The sequence below is a fragment of the Cyprinus carpio genome, chromosome B9 (genome assembly GCF_018340385.1).
Source record: "Cyprinus carpio isolate SPL01 chromosome B9, ASM1834038v1, whole genome shotgun sequence".
NCBI classification, from domain to species: Eukaryota; Metazoa; Chordata; class Actinopteri; order Cypriniformes; family Cyprinidae; genus Cyprinus; species Cyprinus carpio.
In genome coordinates this window covers 20,325,780-20,345,704 of record NC_056605.1, presented here as the reverse complement: position 1 = coordinate 20,345,704, position 19,925 = coordinate 20,325,780, and the positions used below count along the sequence as shown (strand labels likewise).

General features: G+C 37.0%; 1 protein-coding gene across 5 annotated transcripts in view; it reads left to right on the top strand.

Moving 5' to 3' along the window:
* Positions 1-19,925, top strand: part of LOC109063762 (sodium leak channel non-selective protein-like) — an 80,104-nt gene that overhangs the window by 260 nt on the left and 59,919 nt on the right. For 2 of the 5 annotated variants that reach the window (XM_042731400.1, XM_042731398.1), the window contains exons 2-12: positions 2,120-2,211; positions 2,370-2,431; positions 3,279-3,419; positions 4,465-4,647; positions 6,631-6,714; positions 6,829-6,968; positions 7,050-7,178; positions 9,761-9,912; positions 12,670-12,812; positions 13,816-13,920; positions 17,193-17,279. In XM_042731400.1, the coding sequence (XP_042587334.1) occupies positions 2,390-2,431; positions 3,279-3,419; positions 4,465-4,647; positions 6,631-6,714; positions 6,829-6,968; positions 7,050-7,178; positions 9,761-9,912; positions 12,670-12,812; positions 13,816-13,920; positions 17,193-17,279 (1,206 nt within the window). In that variant the 5' untranslated portion in view covers positions 2,120-2,211; positions 2,370-2,389. The remainder of the gene's footprint in view (positions 1-2,119; positions 2,212-2,369; positions 2,432-3,278; positions 3,420-4,464; positions 4,648-6,630; positions 6,715-6,828; positions 6,969-7,049; positions 7,179-9,760; positions 9,913-12,669; positions 12,813-13,815; positions 13,921-17,192; positions 17,280-19,925) is intronic. The other 3 variants (XM_042731399.1, XM_042731401.1, XM_042731403.1) reach the window with 3 other exon arrangements.

The window sequence follows — 19,925 nt, the reverse complement described above, 5'->3', positions numbered from 1 at the left end:
GCAGTCAAAAGGCCTTTGTTCAAAAATACAGCGCTGTCATTGAGTAAAAACCTTTTTGGATACGCTTGTGACAAATTTAGACAGTAATGCACACAATGTCATAATCGTCATGACTTTATATTTTATGTAAATCGTGTGTATTCTCGTAAGAGGCTATTTAGCAAGAGCTATAGCGGCAGCAGCTCTGCTCTCATCTGTTGCCATGGTAACCGTAGCAGCAGGAGGAATCTCCCTGCATGACGCTCATGTATCATGGCTGATGTCACTCTGTTCTGATGTGCCACGTAGCCTCAGTTATGTTGAGATGATGTCGAGTCAGTTTGTTTTGCTTTAACATGTGATACATTTTTGAAGACAGGTGGCTTTTGACAGTGGTATGCAAAAATTGAGGTCTTGTGTTGAATAGCTGTGTATATCAAACAGAAGCAGGGTGTTAAATTGCATAATTGTAAGGTGTTACTTGGATCAACCTAAGATTAATGATACTGATTTTTCGGATCTGAAAATGTCTAGATGGTTGTTGGTAAAAACACAGAACTGAGAGGCTTAACATGAAGAGAGACAGATAGGGAAAGAGAAATACTTTATTGATTTAATTTTAGGGAGTCCCAGCCAGGAATTATGTAGCAACCAGTGTCATAAACAATATTTGGCTACTGAGGTTGATTTTCTTTTTTTTTATTGATATATATATATAAAAGTAGCTGTAAGCAATAACATATTTTAACGGAACATATGCTTTGCTAAAATAATAGGGTATACTATAATTTTACAGTTTCTGTGTTTGATTATACCCTGAACTGTCACAAAATTTTTTATAAAATAACTGTAGCAGGTTTTTTTTGGAATGTTTCATTTCATAATTACACACTTATTTTAGGACTTTTCTTTTTCTCCATGAAAGGACAGACACTCTGGATGGATGGATGGTTGGTTTGACTAGGTCTACAAAAAATAATATAAAAAAAGTATATCAAATGTGAATACAAACAACAGATAAATTCACTACAGCACAAATTTCCAATACATTTATTTTTATTTTTTTAATTACTTTTGCCCTCAGCTCTGGTTAATTTCTGACACTGGTAATGGGTTCACAGCCTAGTCTTTTGTTCAAAATCCATCATGAATGAAAAGTAATATTGTTCTGGTTATTAGTGCTGTACACATGAATACAATGGATATAAATTTGATGCCTTTTTGTGTTTGGCATAACTTTATTAGTAAGAATTTACACATACACAGGGAATGTGTATATATTATTCATTCTATATGTCTATTTTCTGTAGTTCTTGAATCAAATATGAAGTTGGGATTGGATATCCAATCTAATCAGTTGTGCTACAGTATACTGTATACTGCTTTATATTCTGTAGCAAATTTTAGAAATAAAAAAGCCTTTGGGGGCAATAATTATCCTTCTCATAGCCTATACAATCTAATCTAAAACACAAACTGCTTATGTAACCAATGAGCCTAAAAACTCACGACACCAGCCACTATTAAAGTGTTTAGTGATTGCACCCTGCCTTTAGGCAAATAGTCCTTTCTGTAAAAGTGAAACTAATTGTAGTCTTCTGCAACTTACTCCTACATTACTGCACTAACACCCTGTAATTTTGTTTTCAGTTGTCTTCAAACCACCATCTATCATCATATGCTAACTGTAGCAATTACTTTGCATATTGCCTGCAACTACATAGAAGCTGTTCTGAGGAGACCACTATGTTCTTGACATAAATTTAAAAACTTTTAAAATTCAACATTCCATTGTGGGCTTCAAATTGTAGCAAATGTTTTTACCGGCAGACAGCACACACTTTATATTTGAATTGTGCCATTGTTCAAACTGCCCACTGAATGACCTTGATGTAGTGTAATTCATGTTACATCTGCCTATGAAATGTTTACCAACTCCGGAAAAGCTCTTTGTCATGTTATATGATGTTTGACGCACGAAGGCCCACCTGACCTTACTGGACATGACAGTTCGCTGGAGTGGATTTGTTCCTTTTGTGTTGATATCACATGTAAAGGTCAAGCTTTCAGCTGTTGTGTGATGCAGCATTCATTGACGGGACTCTTTATAAATAAGAATAAAAGGCTAATGTTCTTGCAGGATAGACCTCGACTCCACCGATCAGCCGTCTTTCATATTGAATTCAGTTCCTCTCTATGCTGGGGATGAATGCACCAATGAGGAGCCTGACCGTGAGTAACCTGGTCCCACAATCCCGTCCGTTCATGACTCCGCCACTCAGTGTTGCATATATGCCTTGTCTAATGTGGTGGACATTATTTGTCTATATAATTGTACCCATTTGGTACACCATATGCCATGTTGACTAACTGTTATGTGTTATTTACAGGGTATGCCTGATCGCATGTTATGTGCAGTGCTGGAACAATTTCAGCTTTACTTTTCCCGTTGGTATGTGCGCTTTGTTTCAGTGAGTGTGTGATATCCTTGTTTATTATTGTCCTCGGTAAGAATGGCTCTAGTGCCAATATTATGCAGTCGCCTGTCGTTTGTGTTGCGCTGAAGATCCAGTGTGATCTTTGCAGAAGGTAAGTCTGTATTTCTATGTCAAGTCAACAGTCTGTGTTTTATGTACATCATATGCTTGATTTGTGTTTAATGGTGGCTGTGCAACACTAGAGTACATACTGTCTGGTACCATTCAGAGCTGTGTCCTCATTTCATACTGTATAGCCACAATGAACACATAGCTCAAATCTGTTTGCATGCTGTAGTTACTAGATATTTCTGTGCTTAGGACTTTTGATATGACACTTCCTCTGAGGTGTTTTTAATGCCACATAACTATAGTAATTAGCATTTAGCCTGTTATAAGCTATTTTGCTTTTTTCCCCAAACAAAATCTCTTTTTAATTTTCGAATATTTTCGTAACACAGTTCGTAGTTCGGGAAAGAAGGAGGCGGGAACCGGCGAACATTTAAACATAACTTTAATAATAAAATAAACACAAAACTGAAAATAGTTACTCCTCCTTTTATCCTTCCGGAGCTCCTCCGTGGGACTTGAGGCTGGTGAGTGGCGCAGATGTCGCTCATTATCATTTACTCCACCGGCCTCGCTCCGTTCGGCTCTTGGCCCCGCCCCACTCTTCACAATTTTATTTTGTAATGTAAGTGCTTAGAGCACATATAGAGTTAGCATCTAATAAATAAAACCAATGGCTACAAACGGATTTTGAGCTTTGGCTGATGTGTCGTTTAAGTTAGCATTTGTGGTCGGTGTTTTTTTGTCTTCCAGATCCACTCTCTCTATAGCACAGCGAGCCCAAGCATGCTGAAGAGGAAGCAGAGCTCGCGGGTCGAGGCCCAGCCTATGACCGACTTTGGGCCAGATGAAACACTGACAGACAGTGCAGACATACTTTGGATCAACAAACCAGTATGTGAACAAACCTCTGAAACCTTACCATGTGGCTCTTCTTCACAATAATTTATGACCCACACATACTTTCAAAAAGACATAATTAACAAGCTAAAACATTGTCTGAACCAGGTGCAATTTCACAAAATAGGACACATTTGTTCCATGTTATTATTATTATTTTTATTATTTTGTCCAAACCAGTTATATATCCACCTTATTTTCAGTGGGGAAGTAAGCTGTTTCCTTGGAGTGAGACTTCTGATTCATTATTTGCTATAGGTAAATAACTAGAAGAATTAGAAAGTGCAGTAAACAGTAATAGTATTTGCATTATAAACCAGTGTGTTTATGATTAAACTATAACATTAAAATAATATGATAACAAATAACGGTTTGCAGTATCAACCAACATACCTGGCTGTTTTTGTATAGCTAAAATAACTGAAAGCAACTGATACAAGAAGCACATTGAAATTAAAAAATAGCACCCAGTATCTGGCATCCAGCGTTCAAGATATTTTCACAGCGTCTTGGTTTAGCCCCACCAACATTAAAATCTCATTGGTCCAAAATCCTATTTTACATAACGCATAAATGAGTAGTTCAGTTAAATTATTTTACTTACACTATTGTCATTCCAAAACTGCATTCCAAAAATACCTGTGCTACTTAAGACTGGTTTTGTGGTCCAGAGTCACATTTATTCATTGAAAAATCTTCTATTTATTGAAAATATTCGATTGTATAGCAGAGATTAAAATTTTACTGAATATTTGTTTGGCATAAGAAAACTTATAGCACACAAATCACAACAGACAGTACACTCTCAAAAAAAAGGTATGGAAGCGTTCATTAGGGTGGTACCCTTTCAAAATGTAGTAAAATGTACCATAAAGGTACAAATATGTCCACATTTTAGGTATGCATATTCATTCTTTAGGGGGTAAATAAGATACAAAAGTGACAGCTGAGAGTGGACCTGCTCAGTTAGGAAAATGTGCAAAACTGAAACCATGAGGATGTTCCACTCTCTAAAACAGATTGTGTTCTTTGTCCTCAGTGGGTTCATTCTCTCCTGCGGGCCTGTGCCATAATCAGTGTCATTTCGGTGTGTATGAATACACCTAAGACCTTTGAGCACTACCCACCCCTGCAGTATGTCACCTTTGCCCTGGACACGCTGCTGATGTTCCTCTACACTGCAGAGATGATCGCCAAAATGCATATCAGGGGCATCATAAAGGTAACACACTCAATGAACATTGTCACAATTTACAACAGAAAAAGGAAGAGGAAAAAAGTCTGTGTCCTTTGGAACTGAATAAAGTGGGCAGGTGGCTAATTAATGTATGGACAGTTTAATTGGTGAATTGGCACAGAGCGACACTGAATAAGTGAATCATTTGCTTCCTGAACCTGCAAAGAGATGCCTGGAAATGTCTTTATCTTTCTTATAGCATGGAAAGCAGCAAGGTTTATGTAGAAGATAGAGCCATTAATTTGTTCTTTTAGACTTGATATCATGTGAGGACAGGGTGATTAACCTTGCAGCGATTATATGCGAAGTTAACACATGCATTTTAATTTTATTGAAGGAGAGTAGCTCGCAGCATTATTACACTTATGACCTCAACTCAGTTAATTAGACCAGTATATTTGTTTTGTATTTCCATCTTTTGAGTGCATGGTAAGATCTGTGAAATTCAGTGACATGTTGTTTTCTTTATCAATGGTAGCAGGTACTGTATATTTTTGCCATTAGGTATATTCTGGACTCTGAGACATGATTAGTTGGTAATGTAGTAGTCTAAGCACTGAATTAATGTAAATAATTCAATATCTGTTGTGAATTAGGCCATCTATTTTAATCTTAAGTAACACATTCATCAGCACAAACAATATTCCAAATTCAATCTCTCCCAGTTGCTGTTAATAAAGTCAGTCAGACCTTCACTTAGTTTTTAAGCTATCCATTTAATCAATCATGGTTTTTGGCCTACTAATTTAGTGTGAGATCAGAGCACAATAGCTGATCAGAGGCTCTGAAATCCCAGGGGATTTCTGGGCAGATGTATTGGGAGAACAAGTGCTTCAGCCACTGAAGTATCTGTCTCTCTATCTAAGAAAAGCCACTGGTGCATGAAGGCAATCTTCACTCAAGCAAACAAACCTGAGCACGTCACACCTCTGATGTCATTTCCTGTGGACCAGATGTGCGTGTGAATAGGTAGTTGACATGAAAAACCCTGTGTTGTAACATGCAGCAATTAATTTAAAACAAATCTGTAATGACCTTATATGTAATTAGAGGATATATGGAATATTTTTACTTTAAAAAGTATAAATATATGTACTACCATGCAGCGGTTTGGGGTTGGTAAGATATTTTAATGTTTTAAGGTTTTTATGCTCATCCAAGGCTGCCTTTATTTGTTCAGAAATACAGTAATACTGCAGCTTTTTCCTATTTTAATATATTTTTGTCACATGATCCTTAAGAAATAAATCTAATATGCTGATTGAAAACAGTTGTGCTGCTTAATATTTTTTGTGAAAACCATGATACATTTTTTCCTGGAAATAGAATGTTCAAAAGAAGAACGTTCTTTATTTGAAATAGTAATGAATTAGTCACATTAAAAATTTCTTTACTGATTTTATTTCTTTAACCAGACATTTGAAAATTGTATTTTTTTTTATTTTTTTTTATTGCTCCATGGTAAAACACAAAACATTTCATTTTCTTTTTTAGATAATTTAAATTCCCATGTGCAAAAGGGATCAGAAAGAAGATAAAATCTTATATTCATAACAGGACTATATTCAAAATTAATTTTTGAAAGCTTAAAAGAAATGCTTAAGAGACTAGTAACATGAATGAGAATATGGGTATGTTATGCATCCACTACTTGAATATAAAGAACTCCTAGCTCCTGTTTTTGGTTTGTCATTATTATTTACTGTATTCTTTGTGTGCTTTACCATTAGAGACATAGTTTGATAGTTCTCATTGCAAACCTAACCATGCTTAGGTCTTCTAGTGTACATTGTTAGTCAATGTCTGGCAGGATAAATACTCTGAAGTGCTCACACTTCTGTTTGCTGAATTTTGCTGGCTCTGTTGTTAACAGCTGCCACAATCTTTCATTAAACCGGCACACCAGCTGCCACTCACCTGTGGACTTTCATTTGCAGCCTGTGTCTTATCACCTGCCTCTGTTTCCAGGGAGAGAACTCCTATGTTAAAGACCGCTGGTGCATGTTTGATGGCTTTATGGTGGTCTTCCTCTGGGTCTCTCTTGTGCTTCAGGTAAGGAAATTATCTTCAGTGTTATTTCCCAAGTAAATTGTTTCTTTCAAATTAAAAAGAACTGAGTTTCATAGGGAACTCCACTCATCCACTTGTTCCTCTGAATGGTCTCAAGTGTTTGAAATAGCAGAGATTGTGGACCAAATGTCACCCTGGGGAATGTTACGTATACCGAGGGCCCTCATTATGATCCGAGCCTTCCGAATCTACTTCCGATTTGAACTGCCGCGTACCCGCATAACCAACATTCTCAAGTAAAAGCCCCACGAGCCCAAAGAATTTGAGAAATGTCAGCTTGTTTCCATATCAGCCACTTAAAATTCACTTCCTTTCAGGCGGTCGGGGGAGCAGATTTGGAGTGTGTCCATATTTTTGCTCTTCTTCCTGCTCCTGTATGGAATCCTGGGGGTTCAGATGTTTGGAACCTTCAATCATCACTGCGTCACCAATGAAACGCAGAAAGGGTAAGCAAGTTTCAGCACTATTTTCTTTAAACTATGGAGCCCGTTTTTACAACAGAATATTAAAAAGGTTAACAAATGAAATATTTAATTTAAATATTTTAAAAGGTAATAAAAAAATAGAAAATTATTTTTTTAAAAAATTAAAAGGTAATTGTGACATGATATCTCATAATTCAGACTTTTTTCTCAAAATTGTAGGATAGAAATTACCTGAGATTACATCTCACAATTCTGACTTTTCTCATGAGATTACATCTCGCAGTTCTGTTTTTTTTGTTTCCACCATGAAATAAAAAAATAAAAAGTAATTTACAACTTTTTTTATCTAAGAATTCTGACTTTTGTCTGGATTTAGATCCCGAAAATCTGAGATATAAACTCATAATTCTAAGAAAGATAGCCTAAATTGTGAGATAAAAAAATAATAATTTTATAATTACTTTTTGTTATGTTTTTTTGTCCCATGGCAGAAACAAGCTTCCATATTAAATTCAATAAAATCAACTGTCTTAGATTTAACTTAATAGCCAAAGTAGTCAAGAACTGCTCTTTGTGTGGGGAGTTTTATCACACTCCTTTTGGTTTATTATCCCTGGGATGAATCAGGGGATTTAACATTATGCTGCAGTTTTTCCTGGCATCAGCACGAGATAAGAAGTATGTGTCTGTTGCTGTACACCTCCCACACACATCTGTTCTTTGGAATATAAATCCCATCAGCAGCTGTAAAGGGTATTAATAACAGATCATCATTTTCATCGTGTGATGTCACGGCCTCATAAACACTAAACAGTAAGAACAGCCACATTATATGACACATTTGTATTATTATATGAATTTCTCATTTAACATGGAGGTGCATGATAAGCCAACATAAATTCATGTCTAAAAATGAACAGTAAATCTTGCTGGGACACTCGCACGCATCCCAACTTAAAGGCATGACGAAAGCAGGGTTGAGCGCAGTCTTAATGCAGTGTGTGTATGGAGCTGTGGAGGAGGTTCTCTTTTAAAACCCAGGCCTATTTAATATACCCTTGCAAATGAGTGGCATGTCAGAGCCGGCTCTAAAACAAAGAGCCTAAACCATCAGCAACAGAGGAGTGTGCTGAGCACTAATCACAATAATTAACGTTTCCTGTGTTGCCTGGGCGTCGTGCACATGCTCGCCTCTTTTTAGCAGCCTGGCCTCAATCCGTCTATGTGCATAAGAGAAAAGAGCTCCTATATTGCAAGATATCTCACCATGACCTGTACTGGCATTCAACATATTATCATACAAAACGGGTTAGGCACAGGTTAAAAATATTGGCCGCCCATATAATATGTGTACAGGCAGGATTTTCTTGCATCACACAAGTGGAAGTGTATTTCAGAACAACTCATTGTTGATTATCTTGCAGAACTACAGTATGTGTCCTTGGCACAGAGTAGCAGGGATTTGAATCACACAGGGATTCAATGGAATAAATGTGCAAGGGAGTTTACTAGACTCGTGTCTGTTGGGGATACATTTTTAGATTTTTATTTTTCAGGTGCTTAAATATAGATGAGAACAGGCCTCATGACCTTGCCAATCATAAACTGTCACCTTGTTCAGAAAATGTCTCTCAAATTTCTCTCAATTACAGACATAGGCTACAGCATGTTATGACAGGTGATCAATATGATACAATCTCTTTTTATGTCTCTATATGCCATTTAAGACAAATCAAAAGGCATGTCCATTTTCAAATAAAATGAATAATTTACGGTGTTATTAGTATCTTTTTTGTGTGTTTGCTATCAGTTTCTTCACTGGGATGATCTCTTCGGCAGATTATTTATCACTGTATAATAAAAGCTATTTTGATTCTCCGTTGTGTCTCTGATTGGCCTTTGTGATACTGCAATCAATGATCCCCACTCATTTCGGAGTCCTTAATAAACAATTTTAAAGTATGTCTGGCTAACCAATTTGAAAGCATTAATTTTCATCAGAGACATAAAATGCCTCCTGAAGTAACACCTGTGGTCAAACTAAAGCCATCTGTATGTGTTAGAATAGGTATATACAGTAGTTACCATCTTACCAGAAATACCATGTAAGAAACTTTTTTTAACAACTTTTTTTTAACAACTTTTTGCTGTTGACAAACTGGATTCCCAGCATGCTTTGCATTTTGCATGGGACTTAATGTGAAGAGTAAACATGTCATTATTTTATGTGTTTTAGAGCAAGACGAGAAAAGGGGGAGGCTTGATATTGTTTAAAGTTCTGGGTGTATTGATAAAAGTATTAATTCAAGCCATTGATATTATATATAATATATAGTATTATATGTAATACTTTTTTAAATATGTATTTAATAATTTGTTTATATAAACTCCTGAGTCCTATACAGGGCAATTAGAATCACACCTATTAGTAAATATGGTTGTCAGTCCCAAATGCTGACTTTGTAAATGTTGCCAGAGAGGAGCAGGATAACACTGCTAGTCTGTGAGAAACACCAGATGGCCTGTTACAATATAATGGTTAATTTGATCAGATTTAACATTTGATGATGATTCTTTGAAAACACACTTTGGTCATTTTCTAGTAATGTGACATGGAACAGCCTGGCGATCCCTGATACACACTGCTCTCCGAATGGGGAGGGTTATCAGTGTCCGATGGGGTTTAAGTGTGTGGATCTGGAAGACTTGGGACTCAGCAGACAGGAACTCGGATACAGTGGCTTCAATGAGCTTGGTGAGTCATTGTGATGCTTCACATTTGTCCATCTGCAATGTAATTTAGTTTATTTTCTGTGAATTTTTATTATTAGTTTTTCTTCATCTCTCTCTTTAGTTTGCACCTGTAAATTTCTTCTGCTGTTGCTAAAAATCTAATATTATGAATATAAATCTGAATTATGAATATCATTGAAATATTTCCTTAAAAGCCAGATTGGACACCCCTGGAATACACTAAAAGCATTTTCCCTGGCCTATTTATTAGGACATTTAAATTAGCTAGGTTTAGTTTTAGTTGTCTGTGTAAAATAATACCATCTCTGCCCATTGTAATTGTTTACAGTGATTAAGAGCAATTATGTCCTTTTTTGACTAAGTGTGATTAATTGTAGCATTGTTGGCTGAAGCATTTTCAGTTGATCTATGCATAGTGTGCAAGGAAACATAAACAGATAAATGCCCTCTGTCACTGCATTTAGGAAATGGAATATTTTCAGCAAAGCTTATATTTCAAAGCAATGTGAAAGGCAGCTTCACAAATAGACCAGTTTATTTAAGCACCTTGATCTGTACGAAGCAGCATGTCACATTTTTATCTCTTCCATTGAAGATAAATCCAATAGAAATTTACACAGAGCAGTGCTACTAATCTCCAAATAGCCATGAAGGGAGGCTTTTCCCTAAAAAACAGTTGTGGCTTTGAACCGTTGACTTACAGAACATAGAGATCTGCAAAAGGGCCCTTCTTCATCCTCTTTATAGAGTTCAGTACACAGATAAGTCATGTGTAAGTCAACCAGTACCACTCTTGCATCAATGATCTGTTGTCCTTTCATCCGTGTTCACGGTGTGGTTTGCTGCCTCAACAACAATGCCTTTTTTGGGTTTCCAAGATTCATGGATGCAGAAAAATAAAGTATGATTGGGAAAAAGTCCAGTGTCAGGGTTAATATATTTTCTTTTTCTGCTGATCCAGTTGGACTGCCAATATTTTCACTGACCCCACCACAAAATTAACTCCCATGTTTGTGTTTTTTTTTTTTAAACGAGTAAATTATTTAAATGAATCTATTTAATTTACATTAAATCTCTGAATTTAGGTGGTTTTATTCAATTAAATTAATTTAAAACTGTATTAACTGAGTTGTAGGAATATAGTCAAATCTTTTGCAATATCAGTGTTGAAGGATTGCTGAGCTATAGTTGTTTTTATTTTTTATTATTATTTTTTTTTTCTTATAAAAATGTAAGTCTAAGTATTCTCTCTTTGGGCATTCAGGATGAATTGGGAATATGGTTTATTTTTCCCTTTTGCCAGGCATCTCTGGACCCAGTGATTTATCCCTAAGTGATTTTTAATGGGATTCCTTAGTTTGCCAAGTGCATTTCCCTCTAATTCATCCAGGGAAAGACTCTGTTACTGTTTATACTGAAGTATGTGCTTTATCTAATGTGAATTACATATCGATTGAACAGTTTTGAGACAAAGCCAAGTGAATAGTTTACAGTACTTCATTAATATAGGTCCCTGTAAAGGATATGTTGTATGGTTGGTGAAGCTAACCTTTACAGGGCTCTGCTAGTGTCCTTGGCCCATTCTGCCCCTGGACCTGGTGGGAAATGGCAGGAAGCAGAACTGAATGGCATGCTTCCTGCTGACCTTTGCCAGCCATATCGCAGCACGCCATCATGGGTCATTGTGAGTGCAGAGATAACATCATTGAGGGCTTGGAAATAGAGAGCATCTCAAAAACTGTGTGTATGAAATAATGGTGTAAATGCTGTGTAAGAAACAGTGTTATACACTAGTATCTATTGATATTTTGAATTTAATTTTAGTTGTGCAGTATATTTATATTATGTATATTTAAATTTTGTTTTAGTAACTTTATTATGTGATAGTGCCATAATGATGGTCATCCCTATTCAGTGGCGGCAGTGGCTCAGTGGTTCATGTAGGTTGTCTACAAACCAGAAGGTTGGTGGTTCAGTCCTCGGCTCCACCTGACCAAGTGTCGAGGTGTCCTTGAGCAAGACACCTAACCCCAGCTGCTCCCGACGAGCTGGATGGCGCCTTGCATGGCTGACACCACTGCCGTCGGTGTATGAATGAGTGAGTGAATGGGTGAATGTGAGGCAACTTGTAAAGCGCTTTGGATGGCCATGGGTCTGTTGAAAGCGCTATATAAATGCAGTCCATTTACCATTTTTTACTGTATGGAAAAGATAATGAAATATTCAGCTAAACATCTCTTTTGTGTAACACATGAAATGGAACAGTGTGAGGGTGGCTAAATAACAGAATTAAGACTGTAAATAACAACAGACTATTCATTTAAGTTCCTTGAGGATTTGTCCTTGTTCCTCTCATCTTTTATGAAGAAATCACACTTGATTTCTGTATGATTAAAAAGGCATAATATAACATAGCCATGAAAGTAATCTGTCCTTGATTGTGTAGTTCTTCATTTAGCCTAGTTCCTTAAATACACAGATACTTTTACACTCCAGCACAACATGGAATCAAAGAGTACTTCAAAAGTGAGGATAACCATTTCATTCAGCTGTTTGGAGAGAGAAAAACATAGCTGGGTAATAGGAAGCACCTGACAAGGTCCACTAATGCCAAGACTGTGTTTATGTCTGAATTTTTGTGTCTCAGTGCCCAGTCAGACCACTCTGGGGGCACTAAAATGTCTCAGACATGGGCTTCTCCCCCTCCTCTGTCTTATAGCGTCCCCATCGTGACCCTTCTTGTCGTCTCCTCTTGCAGGCACCAGTATATTCACCGTATATGAGGCTGCGTCTCAGGAGGGATGGGTCTTCATCATGTATCGAGCCATCGACAGCTTCCCACGCTGGCGCTCATATTTCTACTTCATCACGCTCATCTTCTTCCTTGCCTGGCTGGTCAAGGTGGAAAAATCCTTTTCTTCTCACACCAGCGATCTGCAAAAACGTAGTCATAATCTGCACATGGGTCCTCCTTCATTTCTAGACATAGAAAAGTGAGGGTTATTCTAGGAGTCTAATATATTGTGTTATATTATACTTTGGGTGTTAACTGATTTTAATTCAGTGCAGTTATTGTGTGCATACATGACCAGTGAGAAGTTTGGGGTCAGTAAGCTTAATAAAGGTTTTTGAAGTACGTAACATTGGCTCACCGAAGATGTATTTATTTGATCAAAAATGCAGTAAAACAGAAATAGTATTACATTTTAAAGAACTGTTTTTATATTTTAATATATTTTAAACTATTTATTTCTGTGATGGCAAAGCTGAATTTTCAGAAGTCATTAGTCTTCAGAGTCAATTGATCCTTCAGAAATCATTATAATATGCATTATAATAACATTTCTTATAAATATTTAGAACAGTTGTGCTGCTTTTTTGTGATATGTTTCTTTTTTCAGGATTCTTTGATGTATAGAAAGTTCGTACATTGTATTTGTTCTAAATGTCTTTGCTATGTCTTTTTATCAATATAATCATCCATAATCATCCTTGCTCAGTAGGAATCAATTAATTAATTAATTAATAAGTATTAATTACATACAAGAAACTGACTTTTGAAAGGTAGGTGTGTGGGCCTCAGTGGAAAAAAAAAAAATGACCTGACCCCATTTAGTTCACATACTGTAGTTAAGGAATGTTCAAGGTTCAGTGCAAGTTAAGCTCTGCTGAAAGAATCTGTGGCTATCGATTACCATCAGGAAATCAGTTTGTAACAAACAGAATTAAACCTCATTATATGCTGAAGATGACAGTGTTAAATATGAAACATTATATGTATTTTATCATTAACACAGATCTGTTTTCACACTTATATGCCAGACATCAAGAACAAGCATTCAATAAAATCATAATTTCTGGGCATTAATTAACTTTTTGTAATTTCTTTTGCTTGTATTCCCAGAATGTGTTCATCGCTGTGATTATAGAAACGTTTGCTGAGATCAGAGTGCAGTTCCAGCAGATGTGGGGATCCCGGAGCAGCACCACTTCAACTGCTACTACACAGGTAACCAAACACACTTGCGCACATGTGCACAAAACGCAGCCGTTGGTGTATGAGTCATTTCCCATATTTGTTAATCTCTTTGATCAATATGGGCAGTAATTAAACCAACTAAAGCAAAAATATCAAACCTTCAATATCAGCATTTATTATTATTAAGCACAGACCAATACACACCAACACAGACATCTGAAGGAGTTCTTACCATAATTCTCTGGAGACTTTGAGTCTGGCTTCCCTGGCCTTCAGCAGGCAGGATACACCTGACAGCAAGCTGTTTTTTTTTTTTTAATAAATTTGGCTGCTTGTCAGGTGGGGGCCCCGAACGGCACATAGAGATCTGATTGGGCAGCTGGCAGACTCAGAGGTGAGTCATAGAGGAACGTTGCTGAAAGTGCAACAGACCGGAAGAGAGGAAAAGACAGAGTGTGTACTGTATGTGTGTGTGTTTGCAGTTCTGTCATTCAGCCTAAATTTGATGTGACTGATCAACTGAAGGGATAGAGAGAATCAATTAATCCTAAATGCACTTGCTTTCCTGCCTGCAATCCTCTCCTGTGAGGAAACCTGTCCTGTTGATTTTATACAACGATCGCCTACCTAATGTTTGGTGAGAAATTCACACTAACCAAGCTAATGGTGCAAATGCATAGAAAATCTGGAGCAGGGGAGTGGTGTGAAAAGTTGTGTGTGTAATTGTGTGAACTGAAGCATAGTGTCTCCCTGACTGCACCAGTCACAGTGCCAGAGCCAGTCCTGGAGCAGAGCCTTGGAGGTTGGCATGAGTGGAGCTTGCAACACTTTTGGCAGCATAGGAGTGACCTGACCACCATTATTCAAGTCTTATGGCTGTAGAAGTGCCCTCTGGGAAAAAGTAGGGCTATAGCACACAATGTTTATTCCAGCACTGCTTTAATGGGGTAAATCTGGTGAAAAAATATCTGATGCATGTGATCTCAAAATAAAACCAACAAAAACAAATCATGAAGAAATCAAAAGGATTATTGTATTCCAAAATAAATCTTATTTTTGTTACTAGAAGAAAGTAATGTCAATCAACCAGTTTTATGTTTTTAAATTAATATGCAGTAAATAATCCTAGTATTATATAATAAAATATATAATTTCATATACATATGCATTTTATATTTCTATTATATATATATATAAGATTTTTTTGATGTTTTGTGAAAGATGCTAAACAAGGCTACATTTATTTATTTGATCAAAAATACAGTAAAACTATAATATTGTGAGCTATATTTTCATATTTTTGTGCTTGTCTTCTATTTTAATATATTTTAAAATGACAATTATTTCTGTGATGGCAAAAGCTCAATTTTCAGCAGTCACTCCAGTAACTCCAGTTCCATCAGAAATTACTCTAATATGCTGATTTGGTGCTAAAGTATATATTCTGGTGGGCAAGTCTGGGTTTGGCAGAAACTAGAAAAATACTATATATACATAGTAAAATAAAATTATGAATAAGCAATGATAATGGCTATATGGCTACAAATTCTCAAAATGGAAAACAGTTTAATTGCAAATCTACAGTAAAGCTTTGCAAAAGCAATAAGGCAAATCTCATTCTGAGGACATAAAGTTGAATTGTCTTCAGTAGCATACAGTTTTCCAAGCCCATTGCCATTTATGAAACTTTGAATCGATTCCTTATCTGTAATGTCTGCAGTGAAAACAGTATAATGTATTTTTTTGCTCTTGGTCTAGGTAAGGCTATTCTAAGGTGCTGACACTTCACATAGAGAAATAGCTAAGGAATGTGTGAAAGTTAATTTGCACTGTCTTTGTCTACCCATTGGTATATATATGATTTTTACAAAAATTCTACATTGGTAATGTTATTGACCCCATGAATTTGCAAATAGGAGTAATAACCCAGGGTTTATAAATCTAAAGTATGAAAGGTCGAACCCTGACTACCCAGGATTAAAAATGACTCTGAGTTGACAAATTCAAGTGTGAAAAGCCCAATAAGGCTCTTTGAATTTGCCCATAGAACTATAGACAGTGCTGTGACCTTGAAAACAATGTAGCCTTTCTGTGTCTTAATTTTAATTACGTTGAAATATCTTATCGAAGAAAAATCTCTTAGGGTACACAAAACCTTGGTTTATTGAGTGTTAGAGAATACGACTTGGAATGATGCCTTTAATCTGAAAGAAGTAAAAAGAAAATAAGGTTCTCCTGGGGCCTGATGATACTCTTTGGCAAGATTTGCACCATCCCTTTTGTGACTGTCTTATAAAAAATAATATAATTCAATAAGGGCCCTTAAGAAGATTACCACATGAATGGCAAAGTTATAATTACAAGACTATGAGGGGAAACTTTTAAAATATCTATTTATGTAGGTAACCTTTTTAATCTGTCAGAGCTAAAGGGACATTGTGAGCTTAATGACTGTCATTTCTCATGGGTTTAATTGGTTATCTATTTTTCTGAACTGATAAAAGACAGACATAAGTGGAACAGCAGCAGTGCACATTAGGAACAGCCATAAGCACACTTTAACTTCTGTACGGAGGGGTGGGGATACGAACAATGGGAGGAGGGCACAAAATGCAGTCTGAAGCTTGATGTATGTTAGGAAAATGCATGGCAACATGTGGAACATGGACGTGCATGTTATGTAACTCATCCCAAACCTTTTGTGCTGTGGCCATGAATAATGCATCAAATTATGTGGTTTGTTGAGGAGAGGTGGGCTATTAATTTTCTAAACAATCAGTTTTATTTAGATTTTCACATGGTTGACAATAACAAGGCATCAAGTACAGAGCTGTCTGACAGTTCTGGGCTGTGTACATATGGATATGGGTAGCCTCTGTTGTTTGCCAGATTCAAGGTGCCTGCTGTAACATCCCTCCCTCCTCTAGTCCCTGCTGTCTCCGCCGCTGTCTCCTCGTATCTGTCATGGTGAAGTCATGGTGCATTTAGATTCTGAAATGTGAATAGATGCTCACTGGATCATGAAGCCAATTTTTAGTGACCTTGCCTGTGTTTATAAAATGCTTATGAAGTTGGTGGAGAATTCCATTGAATATCATGTAATTGGCAGTTGTTTTTAAGATTGTCAATTGTCCTTGATGCCAACAAGTTGTTTTTTTCCCCCAACTTATTTGTTATCAAATATGCATTTGTGTTTGTGTATGTAGTAACTGACCAAAACGCCAATCATTCACAGTTGTTAACAATTTGCCCTCACTTTCTCCTTTCTTTTCCTCTCTTTCTGTCTCTCCTCCTGGTGGCAGATGTTTCACGAGGACGCGTCTGGAGGATGGCAGCTCGTGGCGGTGGACGTGAATAAACCACATGGCCGGGCGCCTGCTTGCCTCCAGGTACCAGACATGCGATTTAATGGCACTGACGCCCCCGACCATCAGCACACACTCAGTATTGCCTGACTGCCACATCTAATGCCACACTGCTGTGTGGGAGTGCAAGAAATGTGCTGCAGGCGGCCTAAACGCAATAGACACATTTAGAATTCGCTCAAACTAGCTGGTATGATTTTGACAGAGTATGAATAGACTGTGGAATGAACACAGAAAGTTTGCCTTCCCCCCCTTTTGTGAGCTCAGTTTAGAACATGCACAACACACAAACTTACATACCCACATATTTGGATCATTCTTATGCTTAATATCTCTGCAGAAGCATAAGAATTTCTTGATGATTTTCCCCCATCTTATTTTACTTTAAATCGACATGAAGTCAATACTGACCCTATTTCCTAGTTTCCTAGTTCCTGTTCTTATTCTGCATGATTTTCAATACATGCTATTGCAAAGAAAAATAGATTTGCAAATGCCATTTCAGACTGACTTTACTAGAAAAAAACTCAAATGGCTTATTATATTGAAATAATGTGCCAATGTCGTTGTTAAGCATTTTGACACTGATATTGCAGAGAAATTATGAATTGGATTTGAATGGTCATAGAATAGAGTGGGCTTTTGATGGTTGATAATGCCATAATAACAGAAACAACAGCATCTGGAGAGAGTCTAACTGCACTTAAACCAGTCCTGACTTTTAGATCTGCCTACACAAAGGGGGAGAGAGATCATCAGTGAAAATAGGTCCTCAGCAGTGTCACATAAAAGTTAATATTCAAAAATGCAATTTAATGCATCAAATTTTGGTTCAGATTCGACAGTATAATCCTGGTGAAAAGCTTGCATTTTGTTCTAACATGGCTTTTCAACTGTAGAGCAGAGAGCACTTGAAAATATTCAGTGCAAGTAAAAAAGACTAAAGACTGGCATTTAATGACATTTCTGGGGCCAGGTTTCTGTGAGGTGAACCCATCATGCAAAGGAAAGCTTTTGTATTTCCTCAGAGAGGGGCAAAGGTTACAGGTGGTTGGGTGGGGTGAGCAAGAGAGAGAATGCAGCAAGTGGGTGGAGGTGTAGTTCATCATAGACTTAAATCACAATGGCTTTCAGCGCAATGCAATGGTCTGTGAACTATTAATGAATAGTCATTCCACAAATGGCAGACAAATGAACACTAACCTGGATCCCCCTGCTTCTTTTTTTGAAATGATGTTGTAATAAAAATTATTAAATTTTCTTATTTACTTTATTTTATTTTATTTTATTTTATTTTATCATTACATATCCAAATTTTAATAAAAAAACAGTTATTTCTAGTTATTTGTATTTAAAATAAGAATTCTCCTTTATGAAATGCAAAAAATAAAAATAAAAAAATAAATGTATTATACATATTGCCAGCACATGTGACATGAACAACACAGAATATTTAAATTTTTTAAAAGATGAATGGGGTACAGTATAGTAATACAAAAGACAAAAGACAATAAAAATAATTGCAGCAGATATATGTCAGTTTCAGCTGTCAGTATGCATAATTAGTCTTAATGTCATAACGCAGCTGTATAGACTAATGTTTGTATGTTTCTAGTGTTGGCAGGCTCTAGCTCATTTTTTTTCTCATATATTTAAGCTGGAAGCAATGGCTATTCTGTATTTGGTGGTTCCCTATCTGTCGGTCACTACGAGTTATGTTGTAACGACATTAGGGGATTCACTTGGAAGCCCCAATCATCTCTGATTTTATTGCCAGAAGCAGCTCGACTCCTCTGTCCTCACTACCCTCGATGGCAAGGCCGCCAGGGGATACGCGGACATTTCCCAGGTGGAGAGAGTGGTTGCGATGCACCTGTGCCTGCAAAACACTGCCACTTGGAGGAATCATACGCGTCTCCCGTCCAAAGCCTGTAAGCTGATGGCCAAAGCTTATGGTGCTGCGGGCCTGGCCGCTCTGCCCTGCATTCCATGGCTATCCTGAAGGTCCACGAAGCCAAGGCACTGAAACAAATGCACAAGGGTGGTACCGACCCGAGGTTGATGCAGAAGCTGCGCTTGGTGACTGACTTCATCCTCTGGGCCACGAAAGTCACGGCGCGGTCTCTCGGGAAGGAGATGTCTACTCAGGTTTCTAATATGTCTTATTCCTCTCATCGCGAAGCAAACAGTAAAATAAAAAAAACTTGAAGAAAACTTGAAAAAAACTTGAAGAACAATCTCGCTGCGTTGTCTTCTGTTGTGTGGGCGTATTCAAGCCGCGTGCTTCAGTGAAACATTTGAATCTCAATAGCGTGTTCAACGCGGGGGCGTGGTCGCATTAGAAGATAATGAAGGAGACGTGAAAAAACGGACATCGCATTGTTTTCATATGGATTACTTTATCACGGAATATTTTTTTTCGGCAGCACTTGTTTAGTTTAAAAGTAGACATGTCAGGCTTTCTATAGATATCTTTCTCATGTCTCTGTGTTGAATATTCACGGAGTTACAGTTCATTTTAACGACGCGCTTTGTTATTGAAGATCAGCGCAGACAAAGGCTGCAGACAGCACTCCTTGTTTGTTATCTTTATTTTATAAGTGCACAAAGTTTTGTTGTTATTATGTCTGTATACAAAAAAAGTAGACCCTTTACAGATTCGATTGATGT